Source organism: Microcebus murinus, chromosome X (genome assembly GCF_040939455.1).
Source record: "Microcebus murinus isolate Inina chromosome X, M.murinus_Inina_mat1.0, whole genome shotgun sequence".
NCBI lineage: Eukaryota > Metazoa > Chordata > Mammalia > Primates > Cheirogaleidae > Microcebus > Microcebus murinus.
In genome coordinates, this window is record NC_134136.1 from 99518942 (window position 1) to 99534620 (window position 15679).

Below are 15679 nucleotides of genomic sequence, written 5' to 3' on the forward strand. Positions count from 1 at the left end.
GTTTTGACTCTCAGTTTGACTCCTATTAATTTATAGAAATGCTGCTAATTTGTGTACATTGATTAGAAAGATTTTATTTTAAGTTTTGGGGCTTTTTGTTCTTTCTTTTTTTCTTTTAGGCATTAACAAAGGATCCCCAAGATTACCCAGATAAAAAAAGCCTACCTCATGTGCATGTTGCCCTCTGGATAAATTCTCAAGGAGGCAGAAAGGTGAAAGCTGGAGACACTGTGTCATATGTCATCTGTCAGGTAAACTATCGTAATTCATAAGACTCCAAAACTTCTTAAGAACCCAAAGTAAAATCTAGATTGCCACAGTGTCTTATTTAGTAGTTTTACCAATTGTTGCTGTAAAGAGATGGTTTAGTCTGGTTAGCTTTATAGCATTTAAAAAATATTGGTAGAGGTCTGGCATATTTCATTAGAATTTTCATAAACCATTTAAGGACCTGTGTTTTGGTTTGCTGAAATTAGTGAGACAGGTTTATAACAGTAGCTGGTGTTTTAACCCTAAATTAACTTTAATGAAAATGTGTGTAAAGTTTATTCATATGTTCAGCAATAGTCCTTTATCATTCCTTTTGCAACAGTTTCTGTTATGAATATCAGTGGACTAATTAAGAGAATTAATGCATTTTTCCTAGCCTATGTCCAAATAATTACTTGAAAAAATATAAAATGCATGATTATATGGAGAAAGTTGAAAGATCCTAAAAACATACCTTACAAAGAAAACACACAATGCAACCATTTTCTTTTCTTTTCTTTTCTTTTTTTCCTTGAGTGGAGATGGCCCACCTCCTTGCCTTCTCCTGTTTCACAAGGCACCTCTAAGGAACCTCTAGACCTTCTGGAATATAGTTTGAAACTGTTAACCATTTTCTTTTGAGAATAGCATGCCTCTAAGAGATAGGAGTGGGGAGAGAGGGTAAGAGAGAAGAGCAGGTTTTTTTTTTTTCTTTGAAAGCACTTAACTTCAATTGGAACAAAAGAGAGCTCTCATCCCTTCTCCCTATAAAAAGAAGTCAGGGTCGTAGCCTCTGTCCAAATTTTTAAAATTACTGAGTTGTGGACTATTTACCACAAGACCTAATTTATCTGAATAAGACTTTTTATTGCATTGTGTTATTATAGTAAAAAAATTCTAGATAAATTTTAGATAAAATTTAGATACATTTTAATAAAAATTTATTGCAGTATGATTGATCTTTGTCAAACTACAATCAATGGGGTTTTAAATCATAGAGTCTTTTAAAAATTTAAAAGTAGTCTGCTAATATCTGCTATATACTATAGATGATGTACATAACAAATGATTTAAGTACATGGACAGGAATCAGCACTTGACTCTGTCTCCCTCCTAGGGTTACCCTTGATTAAGAACTGTTACAGAAAGCCAATTCCTGCAGGAAAATATTTCCATAAATGTCTGACTCGCTCAGGCCCTTAATGTGCTTTGCATATTGCCTCTGACAAGTCTCATCTCAAAAAAACAATTTTCATATTATGCAAATAAAGATTTTGGTAAATAGCCTAGTTTTTTTTCACTTACATCTTCATATACATTGGAAAAGCTATTAGATTATTAATGACAAGAGCAGATGTAAGCACAACTTTGAAAAGTTATATAGGTTCAATGAAATAGCATCTAATAATGAAATCAAGCCACAGTTACGTTTTGGCTAAACCTGGAATGGAGATGTGATAACTTATAAAATAGGATAATTGATGTACTTAAAAGCCAACCTTATGTTCCTCGATGTCTAATATTCTTAATATTTCTTTTTCTCAGGTCTTCTTGTGATATATAAATCCTCAAATGCTGATGCTAATGTAGTACAGTATGCCCAATTTGCTGTATTTTTAGCATTATTCCCATCCACTGGTACTTGGCCTTAACTTATTTTTTTTTTAAAAGTACAATACATATTTCTTTTTATTAATGTATTCTCCTTAGTATATCCCAGGAGAGGCTGTAGGACTTTAATTTGTCTTTGTCCCTTAGCACTGGAACATGCCCCCTTTTAGCATCTTTGCTAGCCAAAGTTGCCTACCATTTTTGCTTTTAAGCACTCAAATTATTCTTTCTGTGTTTCATAACACAACTGTATTTTGAATATACTTTTGAAGATGTATGATGACACATTTTTAAGAGGACTGTTTGCTGCCCAAGCAAAGGTATCCTCCAAAAATAGCCTATCTCCTAAAAAGATTTTGTTTTGTTTAAAATGTACATTAAGAACATAGTACCTTATTGATAAAAGAGCGTAATGTTTTTGGTACCTAATTTATATTGTAGTTCGTACTCTTGTTAAACTTACCTGAATTATTTGCTCAGTTTTTCAGTCAACTTCCATTTGTTAGCTAAGTTTTAAATCTATAATTATTTAATTTTCATTAGGCATAATTTTCATAAAGCATGCCTTTAACATAATGGTTTTAAGCAGTCCACTTGTCATCAGTTTATAATTTTTTTTCTCATTGGTTTCCTACTAATGGTGATGACATAGTTTTGAATGAATCCGCTACACCTGGTTGTCTTTCTGAAGTATATACTTTGTGAAGTTCATGAATTACTACATGAGCACTTGAAGAAGACCAGTGTTGCTTCCTAATCTGTTCTTAAAGGTGTATGCCACATGTTCTTGTGTATACCACGGGGTCTTGCTCAGGTTTGAGAATTAGATCTTACAAGGATATATCTTAGGTCATAGCCTAAATATTTTTCCAACACACATAGCAAAATCTGTTATCTAACCAATTCTTTTGAATTTAGCTGTGTTCAAGCTTGGATTTTTAAAATACAGTAAGAAATATGTTTGGGTCACTGTTAAAATTAGTCTTTTGTGTGGATATTTAAAATAATAACATTTTAAACTGAAAATATGCTCAGAAATTTTCAACTGCTTTTTTGAAAAACATGCTTTACTATGAGAACTTCTAATGTTATATTGGAAAGTAAATATTTTGCCTCTACAAATTTGATTTTAATTCATTAAAAATTATTAAAGTCTGCATTGCTATAATATTAAGGAAAGGCCAGTTTTTTCAAAATTCTATCAGTTGATCAGATTTTATGTGTTGTTTGTTAAAAGGCAATCTGAAGTGCATGAAGATACTGCTCAAGGATTTCTTTCACACAGTTTTCATTATTGGCTATCACCTTATTCTCATCTAAGAAAGCTTCTGGAAGGGCAACAATTAAACTTGATTAATTCTGCTTAATTCTTTTTATTGTGCTGTGAACACTTGAAAAATAATAATAAGCAAGTCTTTTAATCTGAGATTTGCCTCCTTTTTAGGCATTTCATTATATTTTAGAACCAGTAAAACCTGGTTGATAAACAGGCTCAGTTTGTTTCCATCAGGAGCCTAGCCAGAGAAACAGGTCTCTCCCTCTGGTCTCTGGTAAAGACAGCGGTGTGGAAGGTTGCCTCTGCTTTGGGTTGGGTGCTGAGATGAGAAGGGACTGATTGTAGCAGGAGTGAAAGAATAGGATTCACATTATAATCAGTTCTGCCAAGCAGCTGAGCACTGTGAATAGTTATAATTTACTAGTCTGAATATTAAATTCTGTTGTTTCAGACGAGAGAAAGAGTGGAGTGAGTTGTTGGATGTTGATCCAGTAGTGATGACTTTTTGATTCACACATGATGGTGACATCACCCACAGGGCTGTATGTGGGCAATTATATAGAATTTCACAACTTTTATAGAGTAAAAGAGGAAGCCCTTGAAAAGAGGCTCTCTGACCTACCTTCCTTTCCTTGAGGAGCCGGATAAATGGTGCACAATGACATGCCCTTCATTCCAGTGGCCACATATTTGGCTTTAGAGCCCTGTCACTCTACTGGGACACTGCATTATTTTTGCTCCTACCTATTATATTTTGCATGTAAATTATTGCTTCCTGTGTTTCATTCTCCCATTTTTTCCCCTTGTTCATTTGCTTCTCAATGATATGGTACATATAGCTCTCATAGAAAATATTACCCCCAGATTCTTTAAGATGACTAGAATTCTTGCCTGAAGTGATCACATTAGCATAATAAAAAGACCATACATAGTGCTTTAAATATCACTCCTTTCTGACTAGATATTTACCATGTCGTCTCATTGTGTTTTGTGATATGACGGTGAAATTATTTAATCTAGTCAGTGCTATCTTGTTGGTTTCATGTTTTGACAAAAAAAAAATATATAGAATATGACACATGCTGGGTTTACATTCTTGGATGGTGGATGAGATTGAGATCAAGAAGTTCTTGAGATCTCAAGATGAAAACTTTCTCCTCAGTCTTCCTACTCAAAATGTTCAATAATAGGTCAAAAAGACTTCTTGGTGTTTGGAAGTTACTCCATGAAATTTAAACTGTTGTCACCTGTTTGACCAAGCGAGTGTATGTCATTGAGGTCCTCACAACTTTACCTCTGTCGTCTTCTTACCATGTCTTCTTTTAGGATGGCTCAAACCTCACTGCAAGTCAGAGGGCCTATGCACCTGAGCAGCTGCAGAAACAGGACAGTTTAACCATTGACACCCAGTACTACCTGGCCCAGCAGATCCACCCAGTCGTGGCTCGGATCTGTGAGCCAATAGAAGGAATTGATTCTGTCCTTATTGCAACGTGGTTAGGTAAGTGTCCCAAACTCACATAGGCCCTCACATGGTAACAGCAGTATGTGCTGTCCTCCCTTGACTCTTGGGATCCCTGTTTATGGGCACAATATTGTGTCTGGCACTTCTTTGTTTATAGTTAGGCATTTATTTTTGTATTTGTTTAGTTACTATCTGTCTTCCCTCATAGACTATGAGCTCCACATACTGGCTACCTCTGTAAACATGCCTACCCTACAGTTGGCACTCACTAAAGGCAAAAGAAAGGGTGAGGGGAAGATTTTAAGTACCACTATAGTCACCAAGCTTACATTGTTATAGCTTTAATTGGTGAACTTCCATTGATAAGGAGATTGATGGTTCCTTGTGTATTGCTTCATGTTATCTCTGTCTCTAGAGGTATTTTCATATAAAATGAAAAAACAGCTTTTGAACATAAAAATTTTAATTTTTAATATTTGATTCCCTGTAAGTATCCTACTCTTTAACTTAAATTTTTCTAAAACTGGACTTGCTGTTATCCTCTAGAAATTGACATGGTTCTATGTTATCATCATCCCAGGAGGTGCCAGGTAATTCTGAGACCTTGGTATTGCTTTGACTTTTGCTGCATCACCAGATTTGTCCCATTGCTATGTCATCGTTATCACTGTTATCTTTTGCTTAGAGATGTATTACATAATCAGTACATAAAAGAGTTACATTGCTTTTAAGGTCTCTGCTCTCTATTCTATGGTAAGCAAAGATGAATGCTTTTAGAATACTGCCTAATAAAGTCCTGAGATGGCTCCTCATTATCTATAAGTCAAGTCTAGATGCCACTTGGCATCTCACAGACTCTAAGTTGGCAATTACAGATTAACTTTCTAGCTCTAACCTGTATTTCTAACCTTATTTCTTATTTGATCCACTCAGTGTCTCCTAAATATGATACTGCTCATACTGTTTCTGCCTCATGGAAAATTTTCCCCTCCTTTCACTAAAATGTCTGGCTTTAGCCATGGACTTTGACATCATAGGGATGTGGGTTTGAATTCTGGTTCTTTTGTTCACAACACTCTGAACTTTGGTCTACACCTTGGTTCCTTGAGTCATAGAATAGAGTCGCTCTGAGGGAGAGATAAGATGATATGTGTGAGATGCTCAGCACAAGGCCTAAGGCAGAGAGATTAGTCAGTGAATGGTGTTAGTAGCCACCTCCCACCCTCCTTTTAGGCTTCAGTAGAAATATGTCCATACTCCTGTAGTCCATAGGAATTGCACATAGGTAGTGCTAAATATGAATTTGTGGAATGAGATTGGATTTTCTACAGATCAATTATCAAGTCACATATTTTCCATCCTGCCCTGTTGAGTATGTTTTTGTGCTCCTCCCTGCCACCCCCCATCACTGCTACCCCATCAGTGTCTACTCTGGAAGTGGAAACTCGTTTTTGACATTTGCCTAAGCAAAACATAATTAGGAAGATAAAATTCTGCTACGAAAATAATCATATAATGTATTCTCCAAGTTGAGTTGTGTTTGATGATGTTTATACATCCTCAGCCGGAAGGAGGGGACTATAAATGCAAGATATTTTTTGGCTTCATTTTTTTCTCTCCTATACATTGAGTGTTTACTCTGTTGGATAATGTGTTAAGTACTTTTCATATGTTATCTCATTCAGTTCTTGCAACAACCTCACAGGGGTATGTTGTATTAGCTCCATTTTACAGAGAAAGAAGCCAAGGCTCAGAGAGGGCAACTAACTTGATCTTGTCACATAGCTAGTAAGTGTCCGGCTGTGATTAGATTTTAACCCAGCTCTGTGAGTCCAAAGGTTGTGCTCCTAACCACTGTGCTAAACTTTATTGTTTCTTCTTATCTCTGAGAGGCTTCGAAAAATGTTTTCAAGGAGTGAGAGAGTATGGATGTGCAAGCACAGGGAGCTTTATATTCTTGTTTATTTTACTCCCCTCCCCGCTGTGCACCCCATGTCCCCCACTGAAAACCTCTGAACAAAACCATTTTTTTTTAAAGAGCAGATCTCCTAGTTTTTCCATTTGTGTTGTGAAGAACCTGGTTTAAAGGCAAACTGTTGCCCTTTCCTTCTTTGATTTTCAATTTTCCAGTGGCCCAGCACTGAGAGGGTAGAGGGAACAAGCTCTGTCTCATGAGTGACATTTAAGAGAAAGAAGTGAAGAGTCTTGTATTTTAGCAAGAGCTGAACAATAAAGGGCGACGGAGCCTGCCTGGGTAGATAGGCTTGACGCCTGCCCAGATAGGTCAAGACCAGTCATACTGATAGGGGATTAGACTGATTTTGTTGGTTTCAGAGGTCATATTTAAGACAATTTTTGTTTATAAATTGAACATTGAGCAGATTTTGACTTGCTTAAAGATATTTTACCATAACTGCAGGTTCCTTATGGTCATAGGCTGCCTTATAAATTCAGTTTTCATAAATTATTTTCAAAGCCATTAGTAGAATTGGGTCCCATCTTTAGAGATTTCACGTTCTCATTACTGACTGATCTCAGTCTATAGAGAGAACCCTCCAGACTTGCAAATGGTCCCACCATGTCCCCCTCTCTTTTACCCCATAACCTGAAAACTCTCTGGGCACATTCATGGCTGTACAGACACTATTCTGGGCAGCCCTTCTTGGTGCCATGGCGCCAGTTCAAGCTGATAATAGGGCACTTGGAGATGCTGCTGCTGTTCCCCATTTTTAAACTGCTTTTTCTTATTTTTCTCTTCTGCCACTTGACAGCAGTTTTTATACTGAGGATGTGTGAAGTTGACATCACTGTGTAGTTCCCCACTTCCCCCACTTGTCCCGTTTCTCCAGCCCTACCCATATGCCAGCACCAGCAGTATATACATATCCATCTACATTAGGAACAAATCTTTTAGTCCTTTATCTCTGCCCCTTTCCACATGGGAGGTTCAGCATTAATAAAGTACAGGCTCAGAAGTGCCTGTCACATTGAAGGTCTGTAGAAAACGTTGAAGCTCTCCAGGCAGATCTCTGTAGGCATCTGCTTCTTGCCCTATTCAGGAGCTGATTTTTTTTTTATCTGCACCCTTTATTTTTCCACCCCACATGAAAAATTAGGGTGGCTATTGGCTAGGGGCCTCGAGGTCCCTGTTATTGATTCTCCTTTAGCCTGTGGTTCTAGAGAGGAGAAGGGAGGAGATGGGGAAGTGGTGGCAAAGTAAGGGGAGTGGTTGGGGGTACGTGGTTTCTAAGAGGTGCAAGCTGTAGGCATAAAATTACTGTAATTTGTTTTTAAAATTCTAAATCTGTTTTCTTTATATAAAAAAACTACATTTAGTGAACTGACACTGTTAAATAAGTTGAAGTGTACAAATGTATATATAAAATACAAGCCTTCCAACTGCCTAATCACAGACATAAAATAATTCTCTTGCTTTTAATGTAGTTTTTATCTTTGATTAATGAAATGTATTACGGTGTTGAAACTTTAGTGAAGTTTGATACTTTGTCCTTTTACTTAGTACAAAGAAATCAGGAATAATGGCATAATTTCATTTAGGAAAATTATTAAGTTCATGATTTTTTAATTTTAAGACTCTTTTGTGGAGAGCAGCTATATTTTTCAACTACCTTTTTCTTTTTTTTTATTGCTTTTATACTACTTTCCTTGAAATGAAAGGCAAGCATCAAGTGTTGGTTTTATCCTGTGGCTTCACTTTGGAAATTCTGTATTTCTCCCCGTCAAGATACCTCCTGAAGTCTGTCTGGTGGCATGTTGCATGGCCAGCTGTTCTATATGAGAAGGCCATTTTAGTAAAAAGGAGAGAGGATAGTCTATTAAATGAGTGAATGAATAAGTCTGTTGAATTGAAAGAGAATAATTTGTTCTCTCTAATAACTAATGGTCCTTATTATCCCACAGTAAAATGTGTATCATTTTTCTGAAACTCATGCAAGATTATTGCTATTGGGCTTAAATAAAGCAAAATTTTACTCTTTTCCATCTGTGAATAGGAAAAAATATAGTATTACTCTTCTTATACAATAGCCCTATGGGAAACATGGCCACTAAAACTTGGAACTCTTAGCTTTTATTCTCCAGACTATAGGTTTTTTTCTTGCATGTTCTAATGAAAGCTCTCTATATTCTGTGGATGAAATATTCACAGTGTGCTCAAACATCCCAGCAGTCTTCTGTACCTAGCAAAGTAGGCCAGTGATAAGAATAAACTAAAGTTCTATTCTTGAATTTCATCTAATAAATTTATATTTTATGCATAGTATTATTTAGAATTATCTATTTTTTCCTCCAATGAGCAACAATTTGTACAGTAGCGATAAAGTACCCTTCTTCATGGTCAGTAATGAAATTTTAGGCATTTGCCTATCAACAGTTTTCTCACTGGTTCTGAGAAATTATTTATGTTTGAAGAACGTGAGAATTTAGAATTTAACCTCTGAAAATAGTGCTTAAGACAGAACACACTTAACCCAGTGTGTTCCTAAGTTAAATTGGAAAGTAAAAATTCCCTTTTAAAAAAGTGACCCATACAACTCATGTTATAGAAAGTGGTTTTTGTCAATAGAGTTCAGTAATATCTTCTAAATAACAAATGCAACAGTGGGTCGAGCTGTGTTTCGGGGCACTTTTGACAGATCTGGAGAGATATACCTACAAGAAAGGTGATGGAAGGGAGAAAGTAAAATACAGGTAGTTGGGAGTAGAATGATGCCACCAGCAGGTGCCTTAGACATTACCTTGTCAATAAAAAAATTTGCCTTTTTTTATGATTAAGCTCTTATAAGAATGTACATACATGATCATTTGCAAACCTTAAATATGTTCTGTAACATAGTTAATTGTAAAATTAGATAACATCACACCAAAATGCACAGTAGGATGTTAAGGGAAGTCTTATCAGCTGATAGGAACTGCCTCTTACAGGATGGAGCTCCATTCCCAGCAAATCATCCAGTGGCTCATGCTCCCAGTCTAGTCTGCTTTTGTATTCAGTGAACAAATTAATGCTGGAGATCTGCTGTGCCTGGCATCCTAAGAGGCACTCTGAAGGAGACAAAGTTGAGTCAGCTATGGATCCTTTACTCAAATTACAGCCCAGTTTAGTTGATTTCACTGTTGTGGGAAAGTCTAGCTGACAGCACAGTGTATGTCCCAAAAAAGGTAAAATAAAGGATTATCAGAATTCAGGGGAAGCAGAAACTCCTCCTAGTTGGGGCCATCAGGGAAGAATTTATAAAGGTAGAAGTGTTTTGAGGCATTGTGGGAATGGGCTGTGAAGAGGCCAGTGTGTGGAGTTGAGAGTGGTTGCCTACCCCCACCGTTTACCATTTCTTCTGCCTATGATGAACTGCAGGGGCTGAGATCACCATAGGGGTGACCCATGCTATCTCAGATTCTATCTCAGCCACTCCTGCAGCACTTATGGGAATTTACAGAGAGCTTCCTTAAGGGTATCAGTTGAATAGCTTTGCCTCTGAATCCCTACAAGGTGAGCACATGATGGTTTGTTTCTGTGTCACTAGCCCACAACAGATGGCCAACAGTGTTGCTGCTCACCTAATGTAAGCAGTGAGACCTCTGAGAACTTTGAAGTAAACCAGAGCATGTTTAGAATAATCACTTTGGAGCTTTTATATGAAAGCCATAACTCTGGCTTTGTAACACTTGGAATTTCCAAAGGAAAATGAGAATTTTTCAAATTATTTAAACTAGATCAACTTTTAAAAAGATAACATTTTAATTAAATATATTAAAATGATACTTACCAAGATTGTGTATGCTGGGCATGATAGTCATGTCTGTAGTCCCAGCTACTCGGGAGGCTGAAGCAAGAGGATTACTTGAGTCCAGGGGTTCGAGACCAGCCTGAGTGAGAGCAAGACCCCATCTCTACAAAGAACAGAAAAATTAGCCAGGCGTGGTGGCACATGCCTGTAGTCCCAACAGCTACTTGGGAGGCTGAGGCTGGAGGATTGCTTGAGCCCAGGAGTTCGAGGTTGCACTGAGCTATGATGATGCCACTGCACTCTAGTCTGGGTGACAGAGAGAGACCCTGTATAAAAAAAGAAAAATAGTAATACTGTTATTGTACTGTTAAAAACAAGATGGTTTTTATAAGATCAGAAGGAAAGTTATGGTTAAGCAATTACTAACTCACTTTTTAAAAAACCTGTGGTTAGGGACCTCAAGCCTTGCTCTTCTTCCCCCATATCTACCAACATAACTGGAAGAAAAGAGGGCTTTGTTGTAAGAGAAGCAATCTTTGGTCTGTTATTTTATTTTCCACTTTTTTTTTTTTTAGCATATAGTAACCATCTTTTCTTTGGTTTAAAAATAGGAAAGAAGACTCTTCTCAAGTTTTTTCTTGCACAGAGGTACACACCTCATTAAGTTAAAATTCATATTCATGGCTGTCATCAAGGGCATTAAAAACACTTGAGTGAGGTCATGAGAATGCTGCCCATCAGAGTTTTTTTCCCTGTTAGGATTTTGGCAGTTATCTCCTGAGGGATAATAAAAATCTTGGATGTTCATTTAATCCAAAGATTGGCTATTGTTTCTTTTAAAATACTCAAATTTTCCATTTATATTATGGACTAGCTTATTGCTGATGTGAAAGACAGTTTCAGTTGTCTGCCACTTGTACAGCCAATTGTTTATCTTTAAATTGGATCTATGGTATTTGAAAACCTTTTTATTATGGGAAAAATTAAATGTATACAGTAGTAGGCTTGTAAGGTAAACCCCCATGTACTGATCACTCACCTTTAGCACTCAGCAACTATGGCCAATCTTATTCCTCTTTCCCACCTGCCCCCATTATTTTTAAGTGAATCCTAGCTATTATATCATTTTTTCTGTTAATATTTCATTTTATATTTCCGAAAGACAAAGACTCCTCCTTTCATCACAGCACACCAAAAAAACCCTCACAATTCTTTCATTTCATCAAATATCCGGTAAGTGTTCTTATATCCCTAATTGTACTATGAATGCACTGTTTTTTGTTTGTTTGTGTTTTGTTTGTCTGTTTGTTTTGTTTTTGAGACAGAGTCTCACTCTATTGCCTGGGCTACAGTGCCGTGGTGTCAGCCTAGCTCACAGCAACCTCAAACTCCTAGGCTCAAACCATCCTCCTTCTTCAGCCTCCCGAGTAGCTGGGACTACAGGCATGCACCACCATGCCCGGCTAATTTTTTCTATATATTTTTAGTTGGCCAATTAATTACTTTCTATTTTTAGTATAGATAGGGGTCTCACTCTTGCTCAGGCTGGTCTCGAACTCCTGAGCTCAAATGATCCTCCCGCCTCGGCCTCTCAGAGTGCTAGGATTATAGGCGTGAGCCACCCTGCCTGGCCTGAATGCACTGTTTTTAAAAAGCTCCTTGTTTGAATTGGGATCCAGTCAGGGTACATATAATAGTTAATCTCCTTTGTCTTTTTTCTTTTTTGATCTTCCCAATTTGTCTGTTAAAGAAGCTGGGTGTTTTGGCCTATAGAATTTTCCTCAGTCTAGAGTTTGCTGATTGCATCCTACTGGTATCCTTAAACATGTTCCTCTGTCCCCTGTAGTTCCTGTAAATTGTTAGTTAGATCTAAAGGCTTGATCATATTCAGGTTCAATTTATTTTATTTTATATTTTGCTAATACCACTTGCTAGGTGATGGTGCATACATCTATGAGGAGATATATAATGTCCAGTTGGGATTCAGTGCATTTTGAAACAAACTCATAAGTCTGTTTTAAGAAATACTTAGTACTTACTTTTCTCACCTTTTTAAGTAAATTTTTTGTGGTTTTGACATGCATACATGAAAGTGCACAAAATCTAACTGAACAGCTTGATGGGTTTTCACAAGGTAAACACAAACCAGCATAGTCAGCACTGAGCTGAAGAAACAGTATATTACTATATCCCCAGAAGCCCCCTCATGTCTCCTAGCAATGATCCTCCACATTGCCCCCACCAGAAAATTACGTTCATAGCTTCTAATATTGTATATATATTTTTGGACATTACATGAATTGTGTCTTTATTCTGTGTGTCTGGCAACTTTCACTCAATATCGTGTGTGAAATTCATATATGTAGTTATACTTCATTTCTGTCCAGTATTTCATTGTATGAATATGCCACACTGTATGACTATCTACCATAGGTACACCTCTGGGTTGTTTCCACATTTTGGCTATTATGAATAGTGCCACTTTGAGAGTTCTTCTACATGTGCTCTGTTGAACATAAGCATGTATTTCTATTGGATATGTACTTAGGAATAGAATTGCTAGGTCATAGGGGACATGTATGTTCAACTTTAGTAGATATTGCCAATTTTCCAAAGTGGTTCTACTTTGGAAAGTAGAACCCCCATTAGCAGTGTATGAGTGCTCCACATTCTTACCAACACTTGGTATTTTCTATCATCTTCATTTTATGAGGTGGTATAACGTTTTGATTTTAATTTGCATTTCTTTGATGACTAATAAAGTCGAACACCTTTTCACATGCTTCTTGGCCACTCCTTTTGTGAGGTGCCTGTCCAAGTCTTTTTCTACTTTTCTGTTGGCTTGTCTTTTTCTTACTGATTAATAGGCATTTATTATATATTTTAAATATGAGTCTTTTGGAAATATATATTACAGGTTGAATGTCCCTTATCCAATTGCTTAGAACCAGAAGTGTTTCAGAATTTTTCAGATTTTATAATATTTACATATAGATAATTAGATATCTTGGGAATAGGACCCAAGTCTAAACACAAAAGCCAATTTTGTTTTATATATACCTCATACGCATAGTCTGAAGATAATTTTATGCAATATTTTAAATTTTGTGCATGAAATAAAGTTTTGACTGTGACGCATCACACGAGGTCAGGTGTGGAATTTTCTGCTCGTGGCAGTATGTGGGCACTCAAAAGTTTCCAATTTTGGAGCGTTTCTGATTTTTGGATTAGGGATTTTCAAGCTGTATAAATATCTCCTATTTGGCATGCTTTCTTTTCAAGATAATTTATATAATTTACCATGAAATGCTGAAATCTTGAGTATCATACAGTCAGTTTATCAAGACACAGAACATTTTTATCACCCCAGAACATTCCTTTGTGCCCCTTCCCAGTCAATACCCCTCTCACAAAAGCAACTGCTCGTCTGATTTCTCTCACCATGAGTTAGTTTTACCTATTCTAGAATTTCATATAAATGGTTTCCTATAGTATACGCTTTTTGTGTGCAACTTCTTTCACTTAGCGTATTTTTGAGATTCATCTATCTTGTTGCATGTATCAGTATTTATTCCTTTGCGTCGCTGAGTAGTATTCCGTGGTAGATTATACTAGTTTATCCATTCTTCTGTTATTGGATATCTGGATTGTTTCCATTTTTTGGCTATTATGAATAAAGCTGCTATGAGCATTCTTGTAGATATAGCATTCACCCTTTAAAAATCATTAAATATTTTTTCTTCAATCATACTAAATTTTCGGTTTGTATATTATCCTCTAAGAAATCCAGACATCTGAAAGCCAGGATTTGTGCAAAAGATAAATGATTTACTTCCTAAAAGAAATGTTTACAAAAAAGTTTCACACAATAGGATTCCATTAATTAGCTTCCCTAGTAAATGATTCATATTACGAACAACTGCTTGGGAATACCAGTTAATCCGTTTACTCATTTAGAGTGTCATTTATGTGGATTTTTCCTCTTCCCTGCTTGCATGAACATATATAATTGGCTTTACTGTAATTATTTGCAGTTGCCCTAATAGAAACTTTGTCTTTGGAGGAAGAAATGTTTGATTAAATGCATCAGCCTCTCAAATAACTGTATGTTTTGAGTTATGAACAATTTAAATACTCATTGGGAATGGGGGCAGGTGATCATTCTAAAAACAGGTATAATTTACGATGGTTAGAAAGTGCGATGGTAGAAAAAATAATTTTGTGTGAAATGTCACATTGGGAGTGTGTATGATAAGACTGGTGATCTTAAGTAAAAACAGTGCTGCTAAATTCATCCACCCCAATGCCTGTGATGTTACTTTCTATAAATAACTTCTTGAAACATGAGAGTTTTGATCCTGTTGCCAAAATAATGTGAGATCCTAGAAATTTTCTAATTATAAATGACAGTATTTAAATTTCATTCCACTGCCTCTTCTGTCTCCCCCACCACAGCACAAGTGACTCGATCACTACAAGTCACAGGATTGAATTGAAACATACATCATCTCTGCTTATTGTTGGGGAAGCCGTGGCTGCTGTTCCCCCAGATAACTGGTTTTGCAATGCCCAAGCAGGCTGTTCCTTCCTTTATTCTGTGCCCAACCAAAATATTCCAGTCACCTGTCAAAAGCTAGCCTAGTAGAAATGGAAGTTTTTTTTTTGCAAATCGGGCATAAAGTTTGTTTCTTTAAGTCAGTTGTTCAGAGAAAGGTGTCTGTAGAAGAGGTAAGTAAGGAATTTGGAATTCAGCTTTGCGTCCTTTACTCAAAGACTAGAATGGTTGCTCGCTGCACAGTGAGCAGTTTAATATTAATTATATGATGTATATGCATGTAGGGAAAATGCGATAATAAAGATTTTTCTTTAATGTCATTTCTGACAGAAGTGTTGAATTTTGGAGTGACAATAATTACAAATGGAGTTATATGTAGCAGCTGTTTTGCAAATTTTAAAATTCAAAGTCTCTACCTCTAGGTGGCAGCACCAGATACTTGTTTCCTGACTCACTTCAGCCTTACTGAGTTATGGTATCAGCAGTAAAACTTTTAAGTCTATCGAAACTTCGAAATAAACTGCTATTACCAATTTCGTGAGGATTTGGAAAAATTAAAAGTATGTTTAATAGTTTGGGGCATGTTTAAGCCTGGATTTTCACCTTTTCAAAAAAGATAGCAGCAGCAGTGGTCCTTATTTTTTAAACATGGCATTATGTGTTTTCTTAAAACACTTTAGCCTTCTGTGACTTGCCTATTGAACTCATAATTGCTCTCCCAAGAAAATCACTTTTTTAGATGATGTTTTTTTATTCAAGTAACTCGTACAAGGATC

At 36.4% G+C, this 15679-nt stretch overlaps 1 protein-coding gene across 2 annotated transcripts in view; it reads left to right on the top strand.

Moving 5' to 3' along the window:
- POLA1 (DNA polymerase alpha 1, catalytic subunit) overlaps positions 1-15679 on the top strand; it is a 289248-nt gene that overhangs the window by 122331 nt on the left and 151238 nt on the right. For both annotated transcript variants that reach the window (XM_012784581.3, XM_075999456.1), the window contains exons 31-32: positions 120-251; positions 4463-4637. In XM_012784581.3, coding sequence (XP_012640035.2) covers positions 120-251; positions 4463-4637 — 307 coding nt within the window. The remainder of the gene's footprint in view (positions 1-119; positions 252-4462; positions 4638-15679) is intronic.